The sequence below is a fragment of the Corylus avellana genome, chromosome ca6 (assembly GCF_901000735.1).
Source record: "Corylus avellana chromosome ca6, CavTom2PMs-1.0".
NCBI classification, from domain to species: Eukaryota; Viridiplantae; Streptophyta; class Magnoliopsida; order Fagales; family Betulaceae; genus Corylus; species Corylus avellana.
In genome coordinates this window covers 25,406,991-25,422,465 of record NC_081546.1, presented here as the reverse complement: position 1 = coordinate 25,422,465, position 15,475 = coordinate 25,406,991, and the positions used below count along the sequence as shown (strand labels likewise).

At 34.6% G+C, this 15,475-nt stretch overlaps 1 protein-coding gene across 1 annotated transcript in view; it reads left to right on the top strand.

Moving 5' to 3' along the window:
* Window positions 1-3,667: 3,667 nt before the first annotated feature.
* Window positions 3,668-15,475, top strand: part of LOC132185808 (galacturonokinase) — a gene marked incomplete in the record, with an annotated part of 18,227 nt that continues 6,419 nt past the window's right edge. Inside the window, 13 exon segments of the mRNA XM_059599600.1 lie at window positions 3,668-3,927; window positions 4,403-4,516; window positions 4,747-4,818; window positions 7,521-7,564; window positions 8,199-8,352; window positions 8,578-8,643; window positions 9,824-9,903; window positions 10,549-10,648; window positions 12,408-12,559; window positions 13,864-13,904; window positions 14,013-14,041; window positions 14,925-14,994; window positions 15,117-15,203. Coding sequence (XP_059455583.1) covers window positions 3,895-3,927; window positions 4,403-4,516; window positions 4,747-4,818; window positions 7,521-7,564; window positions 8,199-8,352; window positions 8,578-8,643; window positions 9,824-9,903; window positions 10,549-10,648; window positions 12,408-12,559; window positions 13,864-13,904; window positions 14,013-14,041; window positions 14,925-14,994; window positions 15,117-15,203 — 1,042 coding nt within the window.

Sequence of the window (15,475 nt, the reverse complement as noted above, 5' to 3'; positions counted from 1 at the left end):
AGGGACAAGTTGAGCACAAATAAGACATAGTAAAATAGATTCCTTTTGGAATATGTTCATTTGTTTTCTTGTTTCACTATTTTTCTCTTTGAGAATATATGTGTCTTTAATCATTTAGTGCTTCAAACCAAATTAGAGGAATGCTAGAATTTTTAGGTCCTAGGTTCAACTAGCATTTGGTCAATTTGATAGACACAACTAGTCAATCTTCCTCATATGGTTGCCTAACATAACTCACCCTCACGGTCAAATTCATACTCAATATAAGCTTAAATGTGCACAATAGTTCAAGCATAGGTAAAATGTATCATAGAAGCTTAAGCTTAGGCACAAAAAAAAAAAAAAAAAAAAAAAAACAGTCCATTGATACATATTCATCTCATGTATAGTAAGTACATTTTGAGATATAAGGAATTGGATCCATGAAGTATATATGAGAAGTTTATGGACTATCAAGATGCATATGACAAAAATAAGGAGGAGACAACCTAATATATATATATATATATAATGCACACAATTAATGCAATGCATATGCATAACTGAAATTAGAAAAAAAAAAATGCAATGAATGCTACATGCTCTAGGACATGAAGAAATATGCAAGACAACCAATCCTAGATATGTTATGGACCACTTACTCTAGGTGAGTCCACCACCATTCCCCCTTAAAGGGTGAATGGTATCAATCTTCTTAACCCAAACCTTCTTAACCCTAGGTACAGATTTGTGACTCTTGTCAAACTCATCTAACCTAGATAACACTCCCCTCATCATTATGCATTGTCCCTCAAAACCTTTCCTAGAATTGGAATTCCCACTCTTATGCTCACAGGGTTTCAATTTAAAACAGTTAGATAGAATATGACCAACTTTGCCACAATGATAGCAAGTAGAGACAAATTTCGAAGAAGCTTGTCTCATATGAGGAGGGATATACATATACTTAGATCTATACAAACATGACTCTACACCACCTTTTTGTTTCTTAGGAGCAGCCTTTTTATTTCAAGGTCTTTGGGATTTCAACTTAGAACAATTTGGTCTAATATGACCAATAATCCCACAATGGTGGCATGTATGAACAAACTTTGCATGAGTTTGTTTCCTTGAAAGAGCCTTGAATTCAGGCTTCACACAAATATTCATAGAAGAAGTTTTGCCCTTATCCAAGCAAACTATACTGGCTTTGACTTCTGCAACTTTCACATGCTTAACAAACAAAGTTTTTCTTTCAGAATTAGAAGCATGTGAAGTAGAGGCACCAAATTTATCAATAAGCATAGTATTTTCAAATTTCAAAGAGTCAATTAAGGCATGTGATTTAGACAATTTAATAACTAAAGACTCTTTCTCATGCTCAATATCATTAAGCTTTTTAAGGGAAATTTGATGATGATGAGTCAATTTAACAAATGTCTTAAAGAGCTTGTTATAGGCCATTTGAAGGTCAATCTCCTCATCAGAATCCATGCTAAGGGACTGAGGAGTATTCATAACAAAGGAGTCAAGGATCTCACTCAGGAATTTAATCCAAACAGAGTGAACCCGCTCTGATACCAATTGAAAAATATATATACGACTCCAAACGACACATAAAAGGGGGTTGAATATGTGTATGCAAATAATACACGGAATTAAAAATTAAACAATCATACAACCAAAATATGTAAAACAATAAATCACAGCGACATATATTTTGGTGACGAAGAGGAAACCATTTGGAGAACTCTCTAAAATGTAAAACGTCTCCAAGGCAGCCAAACCCAGAAAATCAACTAAATTAGCAAAATAATAAGGATTACAAGAAGTTCACACTTACAAAACCTTTGAAGTCGACACTTTATTGTATAAAACAAGCGATCCACTTGACTTCTACCGCAGTAGCCCTTTCCATAAATATCTGGCACATTCCAGAATATCTGGCACAATCCTTCTACGTGATCTTCTTTACCGGAACTCCGGTAGATTTTAGTTGTTTATGATCTGTGATGAAGACATAACCTTTAACTCTAAGAGAGACTAACCTAACGCTCAATATCTTAAACGCACTCTTAGCACATGAAATTCTTATGTGAAATTCCTTACAATTTCGTGCATAATAGCTCTCTCTATATAGACTACAAGAAAACCTAGTACTAGTTAAAATGGGAAGAAAAACTAGTTCTAGTTGGATTAGAATTCATCCAAATTTTTTTCCTTATCTTGCGAGACGATTTTGGCATAGCTAACTTTCGAATTTTGAAAATCTTATTTCATAAATATTTGTATAATTTTGTATTAGCTTTCCAGTGCCGCTAGTTTCACCTCAATCCAATTCTTGAGCCGAAAGTTATGGTCCAAATACTGATACATGTACATGATACGAAATTTAATCAAATCCTATTTTAACTCTGATTAAAGAATTCCGATTTGATTAAACTTAACTATATCATATAGGTCTTCTATTATGATTGGTTAAGCTTAACCACATGTTCTAGGTCTTCTCTTGACACAACACCTCGTATGTATGCACTGCTGACAGGATTGCAGATAAATGTATTTTGTCACTGAATTTGGCAATTCAAAACCCAACACTTATAACTTGTACAATAATGGTTAACCACATAATCTCTTAAGCTGTTATAAAATTTCATCCAAGTAAAAATATGCCAAACGTTTATCAAAATTGGCTAGACACACGGAATTTTTCTTTGAATGTGAATAGATGATAACATTTAACATACCAAGAAAATAGAATATTATTCATAAAAAAGGAAAAAGAAGAAATACGAAGAAAAAAAATTAACGTATGTTCATAATATATGTGAGAATTAAAAATGTAAATTAAAATTACACGTATTTTGGACATTACAAGAATTGCTAGCCTTATGACTTTATTTGTTAAACCATTCCCTTGTTTACTTATGTTTTATGTTTTCAAAATAGAAATGAGAAACTTCATAAACATCTCATGAACTTTCAAGTGTTTTGAGAATACCTTATAAAGTTAAAAAAACTCTTAATTTCACCCATCGAATTTGTAATTTAATGCAATCTACCACATCTGTTAGGGTTTGACGTTAAACATACATTAAAATGGATAAAATGCCCTTTCATACTTGAAATTTTTATAAAATTTTAAATTTATCCTTAATTTCACATTAAAAATAAAAATAAAAACAAAAAATTAAGGGTATTTTGGTATTTTTCGTTGCCTCATTTAGGATTTAACGCAAGAGAATAGATTGCATCAAATTAGAAGTTCAATAGGTGAAATTGAGAGTTTTAAAACTTTTGAAGGTCTTATAAAAATGTGTAAAAGTTCGAAAAGCCTTGAACTTTTGTGAATAAACAACCTAAAATACAAAATATTTGCAAAAAATTCAAAATTATTTTTAGTGAAAGTAATTTTTTAAATAATTAAAAAAAAAAACCCTTCAACAAGCAACAACTAACCAAATTACAAAATTACTTAAAAAAAAAAAAAAAAAGAAAAACCAAATTTCTTAAGCTGTTTCAAATTTTCATCCAATCGAGTGAAAATAGGTCAAATGTTTTTCAAAACTGACAAGACACCGATGTACGTATAAAACGTATTAACAATGTACACATAAAGACTGGCCCGGGAACTGATCTTTCCTTTGAAGATATACCAAAGACAGAGAGGGTCTTATCCAAAAAAGAAAAAAGAAAAAAAAAAAAGACAGAGATCAATGACGTAACAACCGATTTTGCCGCTAGACTAACCACCATCTCTTTTTTGTCTCCTTTCTTTGCTTTTTTCGTGTACTTTACTGCACCTTTCTCTCTCTCTATCACAGCCATAATAAAGGAAATCTACCTTTTGTGTTGTTGTAAAACGAATTCCCTTTAGGAATTCGGATTGGAAACAGTAGGATTGCACTTGGGAAGATGGGTGCGTCGTCTTGGCCATCTGACGAGGAGGTAATTCTTGATCTGTAGCTTCATATTCGCCAACATTGTCGTTTCTCTCTTATTGGGTTGCCTCTGTTCACTCCAATTTTCTCTGTTCTTTACTGGGGTTCTTTTCTTTTGCTCTGATTTGTGAATTATTACTCTGGATTCGTTGTTATCGTTCCGATGTGCTCATTATCATAGTTTGGTTGCTGTTTGAATGGTGCATTATTTGTTTTATAGCACTGTTCTGATAGAAATCACCAGCTTGAACATCAATGCTGGTGCGCGGGTAGTTCTATCAGCAATTTGAAACCAAACAGCTCCATGTAAAACTCTTCAATGTGGGTTGAACTTCGATGATATTTTTCTGGCGCTCATCTGGGATTCACCCGTTATTCTTGTTCTTATTCGTTCTAGATTCATGACCGACATATACTTATTTGGCCTCTGGCTGTTCATTTTGTGATGCTAAGGATATATCTTTTATTCTTATGTGCTGCAGTTAAATGGTATTAAAAAGGTTGTTTCACAAATGGCTGGGAGAGGTGTTGAGGAAGTTCGAGTTGTAGTCTCTCCTTATCGGATTTGTCCATTGGGAGCTCACATTGATCATCAGGTTGGCTTTGATGATTTATGCTTGTGAACTTGTTTGTTTAGAATGTGCTTGTGATCTGAGTTTAGTATATATGCAAACCTTGTTTGTTTAGCATATACTCTTTAGGACTTGGCATCAGAGTTAACAAACTTGTTTTACTGTTGCATTTTTTTGAGTTGCTTTTTCCTTTTGTTGACTTCAATATTTATATCTTCTTTACATACAAATGTTTATATGGCCTCTGTTTACAGGGTGGAACTGTTGCAGCCATGACAATTGATAAGGGAATACTTTTAGGGTTTATTCCTTCTGGTGATATTCAGGTAAGAGTAAGATACTCTTTACGCAGCTAATGCCAACAATTGGGTGAGGGGTATTTGGAAATTTCAGCAGCTCGTTTGTATTTATATGACATTTTAGGCATGCACTATGAATCATCATCATAATCAACAAGGGAAAATAGCCAATGTCCCTTCCGACTTGCCTCATTTATGTGAGCCCACTAACATGCAGAGGCCTTATAGATATTGAAGGATCTGAAAATATGTGGCCATAAGAGGAGAGGTTTGTGAAAATAGTATGAGAATGGTTCAAGGCCTTTGTGGTAGCTGGAAGTTGAAGGCTTTAATGAATGATCTGAAAACTTGGAGCAAGCAGGTTTTTGGTGATTTTTGGTGTTACAAAGAGCAAGATGCTGGCTGATATTCATAATCTGGATATGAAGGGGGAGAAGGGTTGTCTCAAGAGAAGCAGTTTACCATGGAAGAGCTTAAATGAGAATTAGAGAGACTGTCCAAGATGGAATACATTCTTGGCTACAGAAATCAGGGCAGTGTGGCTTAAAGAAGGGGACAATAACACTAAATTCTTTCCTAGATTGGCGAACTAGCATCGAAGAGTCAAATTCTATTGGAGAAATGTAGGTTGATGACACTGTTCTTCCAGAGAAGGAAGAAGTGAAGGACGAGCTTGTTCAGTTCTATTGTAATCTGTCTAAAGAGTCAGTTTATCGGAGACCGAGGTGGATGGTTTGCACTTCTCAATATTGGTTCCGAGAATAGAGGCGGTTGAGAGAGATATGATGGGGGGCAAAGTGCCAGCTCCAAATGGTTTCACTTAGGCGTTCTTTCAGCATTTTTGGAGTGTATTAGAGCAAGAAACGCATAATGGGGTTCTTTCAAGAATTCCATGAAAAATGTAGGCTTGAAAAATCTTTGAATGCATTGTTTATCACTCTTGTCCCTAAGAAATAGGGGGCTGGAAACACAAGGAACTTTTGTTCAATCAGCTTGGTTGGGAGTGTGTGTTGGTCAAGGTATTAGCTAGTAGACTAAAAAGAATGTTGAGGAAGTTGATCTTGGATACCAGAATGCTTTTGGACTCAGTACCTATTGCTGATGAATACGTTGATAGCATGATTAGAAGTTGAATTCCATGTTTCCTTGAAGAAGTAGATATTGAGAAGTCATATGATCATGTCAACTGGGATAGTGTGATTTATATATGTGATAGATTTGGTTTTGATGAGAAATGGAAAAAGTGGATTTTCTCTTGCATCTTGACATATGCCACGCTGTTTTATTTGGGAGTTTTACAGGGCTGAGGCAGCGGGTCCACTTTCTCCTTTACCCTAATCTTAGTTATGGAGATTGTTAACAAGAGTTGAATGGAGTAGGGGGCCCTTGGACGACAGGACAGGCTTGGTGAGAGGTGTCATGGTTGTAGTATTTGGAAAAGTATTAGGGTAGGATGAGGATGAGAGAGGTTTTTTGGGTTTGCTAACTTTGTGGTACAGGATAGTAGGAGGGTTCAATTTTGGCATGATTTGTGGTATAGGAATGTGGCAATAAAAGAATCATTTCCTATCGTTTCTAAATGAGAAAGTCTGGCACGTTTTCCATTCCATCTTTCTATAAGGCATAAAATGATCTGGTGGTGTGCAATTTCCTTGGAAGAGTATTTGGTGTAACTTCAAAGTTCCAAAGAAGATAACTTTTTTCTCTCCCTGGACAGCTGCGTTGGGGAAATTCGACTCTGGATAACCTCATTAAAAGGAATATTATTCTAATGAACTTGTGTATATCCAACTGGGAGTTAGTTGATCATCTATTGCTTTATTGCTTAGTTGCTATAGAGTTGTGGTCTTTTGTTTTCGCTTTAAATAGTGGCACCAAGAAGTTAAGTGATGTAGTCCTTTGATCGGAGAGGACTTTTTAGTCAGCTTAATACTAGTTTGGTATGCAAGGCAACTCGTCTTTGCATTATGTGGATGATTTAGAGAGAGAGAGAGAGACAGAGAGGAAATGTCTGACTTTTAACAGTGTTGAGCATTCTATGCTCAAGCTTAGATCTTTATTATACAAATATTTGTATGTGGATGCTGTCTTTCAGTGGTGTACATGTCTCTTCTTTCTTAGATTTTTAGATCTTCTGAATTTTGTTTGTAATCTTTATGTGACTTTCAAAATATTTTATAGAAGGACAAGGATGGATGATGTGTATGCATACTACTTTCAGTATTATAGATTCCAGGCCTAATTTTATGGATTTGAGTTCTTACAATCAAAACTTCAACATTTTGGATATCAAATTTACATCAATGGAGTGCCAAGAAACCGTGCCTTTTGATCTTGAATTTCCACGTGAAAGGGAAAAATCTGCCCTCAACCTGCTTTAATAGTGGATTTGATGGTAATCTACCAGCCCGTCCCACAAAGCCAAAGCATTTTATGTATAGTATCAAGGTAAAGCAATTAAGCCTCATTTAGTGCCAACCATGAAAGAAAAGGAAACTAAAACTTATTCAAAATTCATCTGACATAGAACAGCCTCATCCAGATCTGTGGATAATCCAAGTTTCCTAGAAGTCTCACCTTGTTACTGTCTTTCTAATATATATATATATATTTTTGGTTCCTTCTATTTTATCGAATGAAATTCTTGGGAGATAATTGACTCAAGCATAATATATCAGGAACTTTAAATTTCCAATAAATTTTCACATATTCTGCTATGACTGTTGTAGGTTGTACTGCGTTCAGCACAATTTAAAGGAGAAGTTCGGTTCAGGTATGAGACTATTCATATAATCATCTTCTTAATTGTTTCGTTTGCTTTTGTATTCGGTTCCAGTAGTCCAACCTTCCTAATATGGTTTTACTATCATCTTTTAAGTACATCTTTCCTTCAACTTATTGAGTTTCAAACATGTTAAGGCCATGCAAACAATGAAATTGACCACTACAAGCAAGATAGATACCTATCAATGATTTAAAATTTTGATTGACACGCATTTTGCTTCTCCTTTTGTGATGTCAGATATCTCTTTAACAATACTCATGAACAACATTGCGAACCATAAATTTGATATTTTGAAGAGGGCTATGTTAAGATTTATAAACAGGACTTTTAGAATGAGTTTAAGCTTGTTGTGGCTCTAAATTTAAAGAAACGTAGGATGAGGATGAGGAGGAGAGGAGGGCCTTGGAATCTCAAGAAGGCCTTCTAGGAGTAGAAGGATATAAGTAGAACTAAAGTGCCTTTGTAATAGCGTTAGTTGATAGTAATCTCTGTTATCTGCATTTGCAATTCCCATTTCATAGGACCTTCTATTTCTTTGCTAACAAGGATTGATGATTGTCACATTTGTCATATAATGTGGCCAATATTAAATTTCATTTGCTTTTTGTTGTGGTTCTTATAGAGTTGACGAAACTCAGCACCCAATACACATGATTCGGGAAAATGGTAAGATCCATGCAAATGATTCTTCCACATCACAGGAAGAATGTAGCTGGGGAAATTATGCTAGAGGAGCTGTATATGCACTGAAGCGTAGAGAAAAAGAGCTTGTGCAGGTTAAAGATATTTTTTTGGTCTCATTTGAACTGCTTCATTTGTTTATGTTCTTCACGGTAGCTTAAAAGTCAGCTTCTGAACTTAAAATATTTTTGCAAGGCAGGTGACTAAACTGTTTGTTGTTCAGGATTCTTGGAAAATTCTTGAAAACAAATAGCACACCTATCGTAAGATTGTGCAGTTTTGGAATTCATTTTTCAGACAATTTGTTGAAATTGTTTCAGGGTATCATAGGATACATATGTGGTTCTGAGGGTCTTGACAGTTCAGGCCTTAGCTCTTCTGCTGCTGTAAGCCTCTGTTTTCTTTTTATTTACATTTCTTCAAGCATGTTGACAGTTGAGAAATTCATAGATTACAGAACCCTGTAATAGAAAAAAATTCACGTCAGCTAAATGGTTTCATTTTCTGAGCGGAAATTATAGAGCTGCCCTATCTTATCTTGATTTTTGTTATTTATTTATTTTTGAGGTAGTGTGGGAAATCAGGGCTTATGATTAAGGAAATTAAGTTTTAACACACTGATGTTTATTATGTTTATCAGAACTCTATAGCCAATTATGTAAGAGTTTTAGTTGGCCTCGGTGTGTAGGTTTGCTGTATGATTTCCTAGTAGAATACAATTTATGCCCTACTGCTTCGCCCAAAAGTAATACTTTATTATTAGAAGTTGATGAAGATGACATGCTGCTAAACCATAAGGTGGACGGGTTGATGAGGTTTCTTTTTAACAATTTTGGTTTAATTTAGAAGCTTAAGCTAATAAGAACTGGGTCCAACAATGTATGCCACACTAAGACATATGAGACCTTCCTTCATGCACGGGCCAGTCTAATTACCTTAGACCAAATGCAGGCCTTGTACGTGCAAAGCTGATGTACAGCAAGTGGCTGGTGATTATTTGATACATAGGAATTGTTAGCATGCCACCTCTTACTTGTACTGTGTAATTTTAATTTTTAGGCCGTTTCTATGTATTTTGTGTCCTGTTTCCTTTTCCTGGTTGAAGTAGAAATTATCATTGTTTCCTTTGTCTTGTGGAAGTGGGAGAAAAGAATTCTCAATAAATTCTTGCTGTAATCAAGTTCTATATTAGTTCTATTGCTTATTAAAATGTATCTTTAGGATTCTCTCAGTCTGCTGGTGTGCCAGCTTGTTCTCCTTGTGACAAGAAGGGAACCCAACTGGAAGTTAATAAAAGCGGGACCTTAAGAATTGAACACAAGGCCAAAGAGATTAAAAAGAAAAATAAGTCTCCAATACCATATTGTGGAATCATAAGATGAGAAAAGATAGAATGAGAGTCTTTCAGAGAAAGTGGCTGGCCCCTCTTTGTATATCATTACTTAAATAGTAGAAGTAAAGATTTCCTCTCAATAGTGCTTTTATGTAGCGGTTGGCTTTGAAAACTCTTGAGCACATTTTCTTTATATTCAAAATCGTTAATCCATCTAGTTACATGTTTGACAGGTTGGCGTAGCTTACCTGTTGGCATTTGAAAGTGCAAATAATATAAGGGTGTCTCCTACTGAAAATATTGAATATGATCGGTAAGTTTCTTAAACATCTGAATATACTTTTCATGATATATCTATCATCATTATTTTATCAATTGAAGATTACATACATGCGTTAAATCAGTAGTCATCCCAAAGAAGCTGATTTAAGAGACAAATTCTTAACAATGAAATAACTTCAAACTTTGTTGCTTGCAAGGGGAGATGAAAATAATTTTTATAGTCAACAGAAGTAGCTTTTTCACTCATGATATACACAATTCAAGTCTTCTTACACTTGCATAATATCACAAGTACTCTCTAGATGCTGTAAAGTTTCTATGTTTTCATTCATCTTGTTACAGATATATATTTAAACTAAGAGAATCAATAATGTTACAGTAAAAAAACCAATAATCCTAAAACTCCTGCAAACTACAATTGGCAGAAATATCCCTAAGGTACCCTGAATATTAATTTGGCTAATTAAATGCATGGCTTCTCTTGGAAGCTTAGGAATGAAGGAGCTTCATATATTCTCTCTAAGTATTGAGAAGTCCTCTTGCCGCTTTGAGAAATATAAAATTGTTGAACAACAGTATTATGTCTTTTATGGTATTTAGGTGCCATCTTCGAAAAAATACCCCATTTGTTTAATCATACTAGCCATTTCTAAAGTATACTCTTTTGCAAATGTAGGCTTATCGAAAATGAATATTTGGGTCTGAGAAATGGCATATTGGATCAATCAGCCATATTGCTTTCAAGCCATGGTTGCCTAACGTGCATGAACTGCAAGGTAAATTATGAATGCAATTGCCATATAAGATGTTCTAAAAACCACAAATCTAAATTATCTCTGAAACAACAGATGATTCCATTTAGGTGAAGAGTTAGATTCTATTTTTGTGACGTTGATCTTTTCTGGGTTTGTTATGTGCTACTGCTTGTATATATGAACTTTTCTGGGTGCATATTGCCTTCTGTGTATGTTTTCTTGTTTTGTTTTGTTTTGTTTTTTTATGTCTTCCCTCGAATGTTTCCTTTTCTTTTTCTTTTATTTCTTTTTTTGGGCTAAGCTTTCTCAAATGTCATTGGTTCTTCATTTTTGTTGCATTGAGTTGATTCCGAGATCGATTATCATATTCATAGGGGCAGAACCACATGGTGGGGGTAGTGGGGCTGATATATTAGTTTCGTTGCTTAATTTCTTTTCTGGTTGCTGGGAAAAAGAGAAGGAAAACAATTTTGGAATGGCATATTGTCTCAATGGGGCATGGGAAGGGAAAAGAAAGGAAAAACTTAGAGGGAATGTCTGATTGTGTCAGTGGAGCAGGTGAAAAAGATACTATGTATCTTGTGGGGAGGCAATTAGAATCATTATATATATTAAATTTTTTAGTGGGACACCATGCTATGTAGATTTTCTTTTGGGGAGGGAGGGAGGTGGGAGGGCCAGCCCTTGGAGTCTTTTTTGGGGTTTAGGCCTAAAATTCTTTCTACTTTTTTTTTTTGCAAGAATATTTGGGAGTGCGATCCCCCTCTCCGCCATTGTTTGCAAGGTCTATGGAAAAGAAAATCCTAAAACTGCAATTCTTACAAGTCCAAAAAGAACTTCACAGGTTGTTTCTTTGAGTGGGACATAGCGTTTGGGGCTTTTATGAGTAGGATTTTAGAGAAAGAATACATGTAAAATCAGATCTAGTCTTGGGTGGAATTTGAAGGGAAATTTCTAAAAAACCGAATAGAAAATGGGAAGGAGAAGGAGAAGGAGAAGAGAAACAAAAGCATCGAACATAGATTTTCTCGGTGTTGCGCCTCAAATAGAGTTGCATAACACAATCCTCCAACGTATTCTTTTATAAAAATTCTCTTAGACTCATTCGTTATTAGATTGGAAACGTTTGCTTATATAAAAGTATACCTAACCTTAATAAGGACTTGGACTTGATGACTTTTAACTACTAAACTCAAAAATAAAGGCTACTAACTTGCAAAACCCATAATGATCGATGGGCCACATGTATAGATCATATCTAGTTCTGATAATTGCAGAAATATTCCTGACTTCTTAGATTAGATAAAATTAAATTAACATAGTACCATCTCCTCGCTCCCCGCATCACCAAATTAGTACTGTTGTTACTAAGCCCATTGTCAATCAAAGTGGGACCTAGTTCTTCTCCATCTGCCTTTAACTCCATCTTAGTTTTATCATTGCTCAGTAAATTTGAAAACCTGACTTATTTTATTACACAAGATTGGTTTTTTTTTTCCCCTTAGTTTTGGTATCCTCAAAGAGTACTAATTGTGCATATATATACTTACTGATTTGTGCCTGTGTGTTGTCTACATCTCAAAGCATGGCATCTATTCTGCACAGGTAAAATACTTCTTTTTGCAATTTGGTATGGGTTTGCATTAATCTGAGCCATTTCTTTAAAATTTGAACTTCAGATGTACTGTATTCTGCTTCAATTTTGAAAGATAAGAGATATGCTCTTAGCATCTATTCGTTAGCATTATGCTGTCTTTTGAGTCTTTCTTGGCATTTGTAGACCAAAGAACATAGGCTTGTACACCCACCGAAGCTGCAGAAAGCATACAAAATACTGTTGGCCTTTTCAGGCTTGAAGCATGCTTTGACTAACAACCCTGGATATAATCACCGAGTTGCAGAGTGTCAAGAGGCTGCAAGAATTCTTCTGCAGTAAGATCTATTTGTTTGTTTTCTAGAACAGACTACTTTGAGAAATCCATAGCACTGCAGATCTGCTTAACATGCATCTACATCTTATAACACTTTTGTTTATTTATCAAGTTTTAAACTGCTAAGCATGGAAACTTGATTTCATGACAGCTAGTTGGTTTACTTTGATTGAACTTTTATGTGTGAAGAGGCTTTTTGTAAAATTAACTTTTATCCAAGCAGCTGAAATGTAGACACAAGGATAAAGCAAAAAGAGCATGATAAGGGCTGTTCATGTTTGGTATAGAATGGAGATAAGGATACCCATGTTATTCAATCATTACATCACTCTTCCCCAAGTTAATTCTCATGCTTGAAACTGCCCAAAACAAAACAAAACACTATTTGGACCATAAAACTGCTCTGCATCAGCTGTCGCAGAAAATTATGTACTACTTACACTTTGATCCTCCTGCTTAAGCTTTAAAATATCCTCACATAATTCATTAACTTGGGCAACATTTTCCATCATAGCAAACATGCTCTCTCTCTATCCCAAATCTCCTTACCTTTAATACAAAACTTGACAGTGGCAATCTCTGAAGGGTCCATTCTATTACATAACTAACCCTTAACCGTGAAGTTATAAGTATTCCACTGTTCAAATCTTTGTCATTCTGAGATGGAGGATCAGACATGATAAGCTTTAATATGTTCCTAGCAATATGTGATACACTTACAGCTTGTGCCACGAAAAATAATTAGCCTCATTCAATTTAATAATAGTAATCTGTGTGGAAACATTATCAGATGCAGAAAGAGAAGAATCCTTGATAGACTTTCTGGGCTTTGCAATCACAACAGCACAATTTTTCTACTAGACATTTAACCAGTAAATCACCTAAGAACTGGCATAGCCAGCGACAATCAGACCAAGCACAACTCAAATGATTAACCAACTGCTGTCTATATTATATCTCATACCAAACTCCATCAGAAATTGAGGGGAAATATAACCAGGGACTCACTAATTGATGTCCTCCCATAACGAGATATAAAACAACGCACCATAGACTTTTAATACACTCAAAAAGTTCAAAGAAACTGCTTAAACTGTCCCAAATGTGACCATAAAACAAATCCTGGATGAGTTCATCAAAAAATAGGTTTTTGGCAAATTTCCGGCTTCTTCTTCTTCTTCTTCTTCTTCTTCTTTTAATTAGTGCTTAGGTTCTCTAGTGTTGTGAAGCTTTTTATGTTTTGGAACAAGAACAAGAAAAATCTGTACAAGTTCTGGACCATAATACTATTTCTTCCTTCCACAGCGCTTCTGGAAACCACAAAATGGAGCCTCTTTTGTCAAATGGCAAGTATTTTTACCTGACAACCTTCTCAAGTTTGAGAATTTTATTTTTTGTTTGTTGTAGATTAATTTTGATTCCTTTTTTTTTTTCCCCCCCCCTTAATGTAACAGTTGAACTGGAGGCCTATGAAGCTCACAAGGTAACCACATCAATGTCAGAGGTTTTTGCATTGATTATACTAGTTCCTTGAAGTTCTAGTTTTTATATGGATATAGATGTATATGCATATGGATATGTACGTAAGATTAATCTAGCATTTTAGTAGAAGAATAATACACAGCTCTGCGTATGATTAGCCATCATGCTTTTTTTCTTTTCTTTCTTTTTGGGGTACAAGCTTAAAAAATGTTAGCCATTGACGTATGGATGTAGAAAGACATTTATTATAAAATTTCAAAAACATCTAAATATCATTGATTACAGTAGATTCAGCGTTAGTTTAGAATATATCGATTAACTAAGAAATATAGGCACACAGTAAAATTATCAGAATTTACCAAACAAAAATTGTTATTTGATATGTTAGATAGACTTTGACTAAACGGTGTTATAATTATTATTAGGTTTCTTGAACCAGATGGAATACTCTCGAGTTGGATCAAAGTTGAACTGCATATTAAATGTATCTTCTAAAAATTAACCCAAAATGCTTTGACCTTCTTGGCCAAAAATATTTTCATAAAATAATGGAAACTATTTATCTTATTTTGTATTGTTCAATTCCGAGATTTCCTTTACTACTTTATGGTTGGTGATGGTTCTCAGGTAAAAAATATCAAATTTTCAATAGAAGAGATATCTGATTACGTTTATTCTGACATGGACTTTAGAAATTCACCTCATTTAGTTTTATTTGGTTTGGTTATTTTGGCGATGTCTTCATAATGTTCCCTCACACCATATTGACTCCTTATTTTATCAAGAAGTCTGGTTTACTTCACCTTAATATAGTTTATTACATTTAGTTTGTCATTTGTTTCTCATCTCTCTCTTTCTCTTTCTTTCTTTCTCTCATCCACTAGTGCCAATTAGAATCCAATCTAGCTAAGAGAGCAGAGCATTATTTCTCAGAGAATATGCGGGTTATTAAAGGTATAAACCTTTTAATATGATTTCAATAATATTTTATGGTGAACATAGTCTTAGGTTCTATTAATTTCTGTTTTATTTTTTGTGTTATAACTAATAGCTATTTGAGAAAGTGATTATTTCAGGACTTGAAGCTTGGGCTTTGGGCAAGTTGGAAGATTTTGGAAAGCTCATTACAGCATCGGGTTTGAGTTCTATCAGAAACTATGAATGTGGTATTAGCCTAATCTCCCTTATTCATAGCTGCTGTTCATCATTGTCTCCATGCACCCCTTATATATATATGATATATCTCTGTGCGTGCGTGTAAAGACAACTTAAAAAAGTGAAAGCATATTTTATAGTTACTCTTAGTTTTTTTTTTCCTTTTCTTTTTTGTGGAATATGATACAACTTATCCTTCTTCGACAATAGGACCACTTCACCAACACACCTCATCACTCTTTCAACACTTACCAACTCAAATATTTTTGTTGCAACTTTT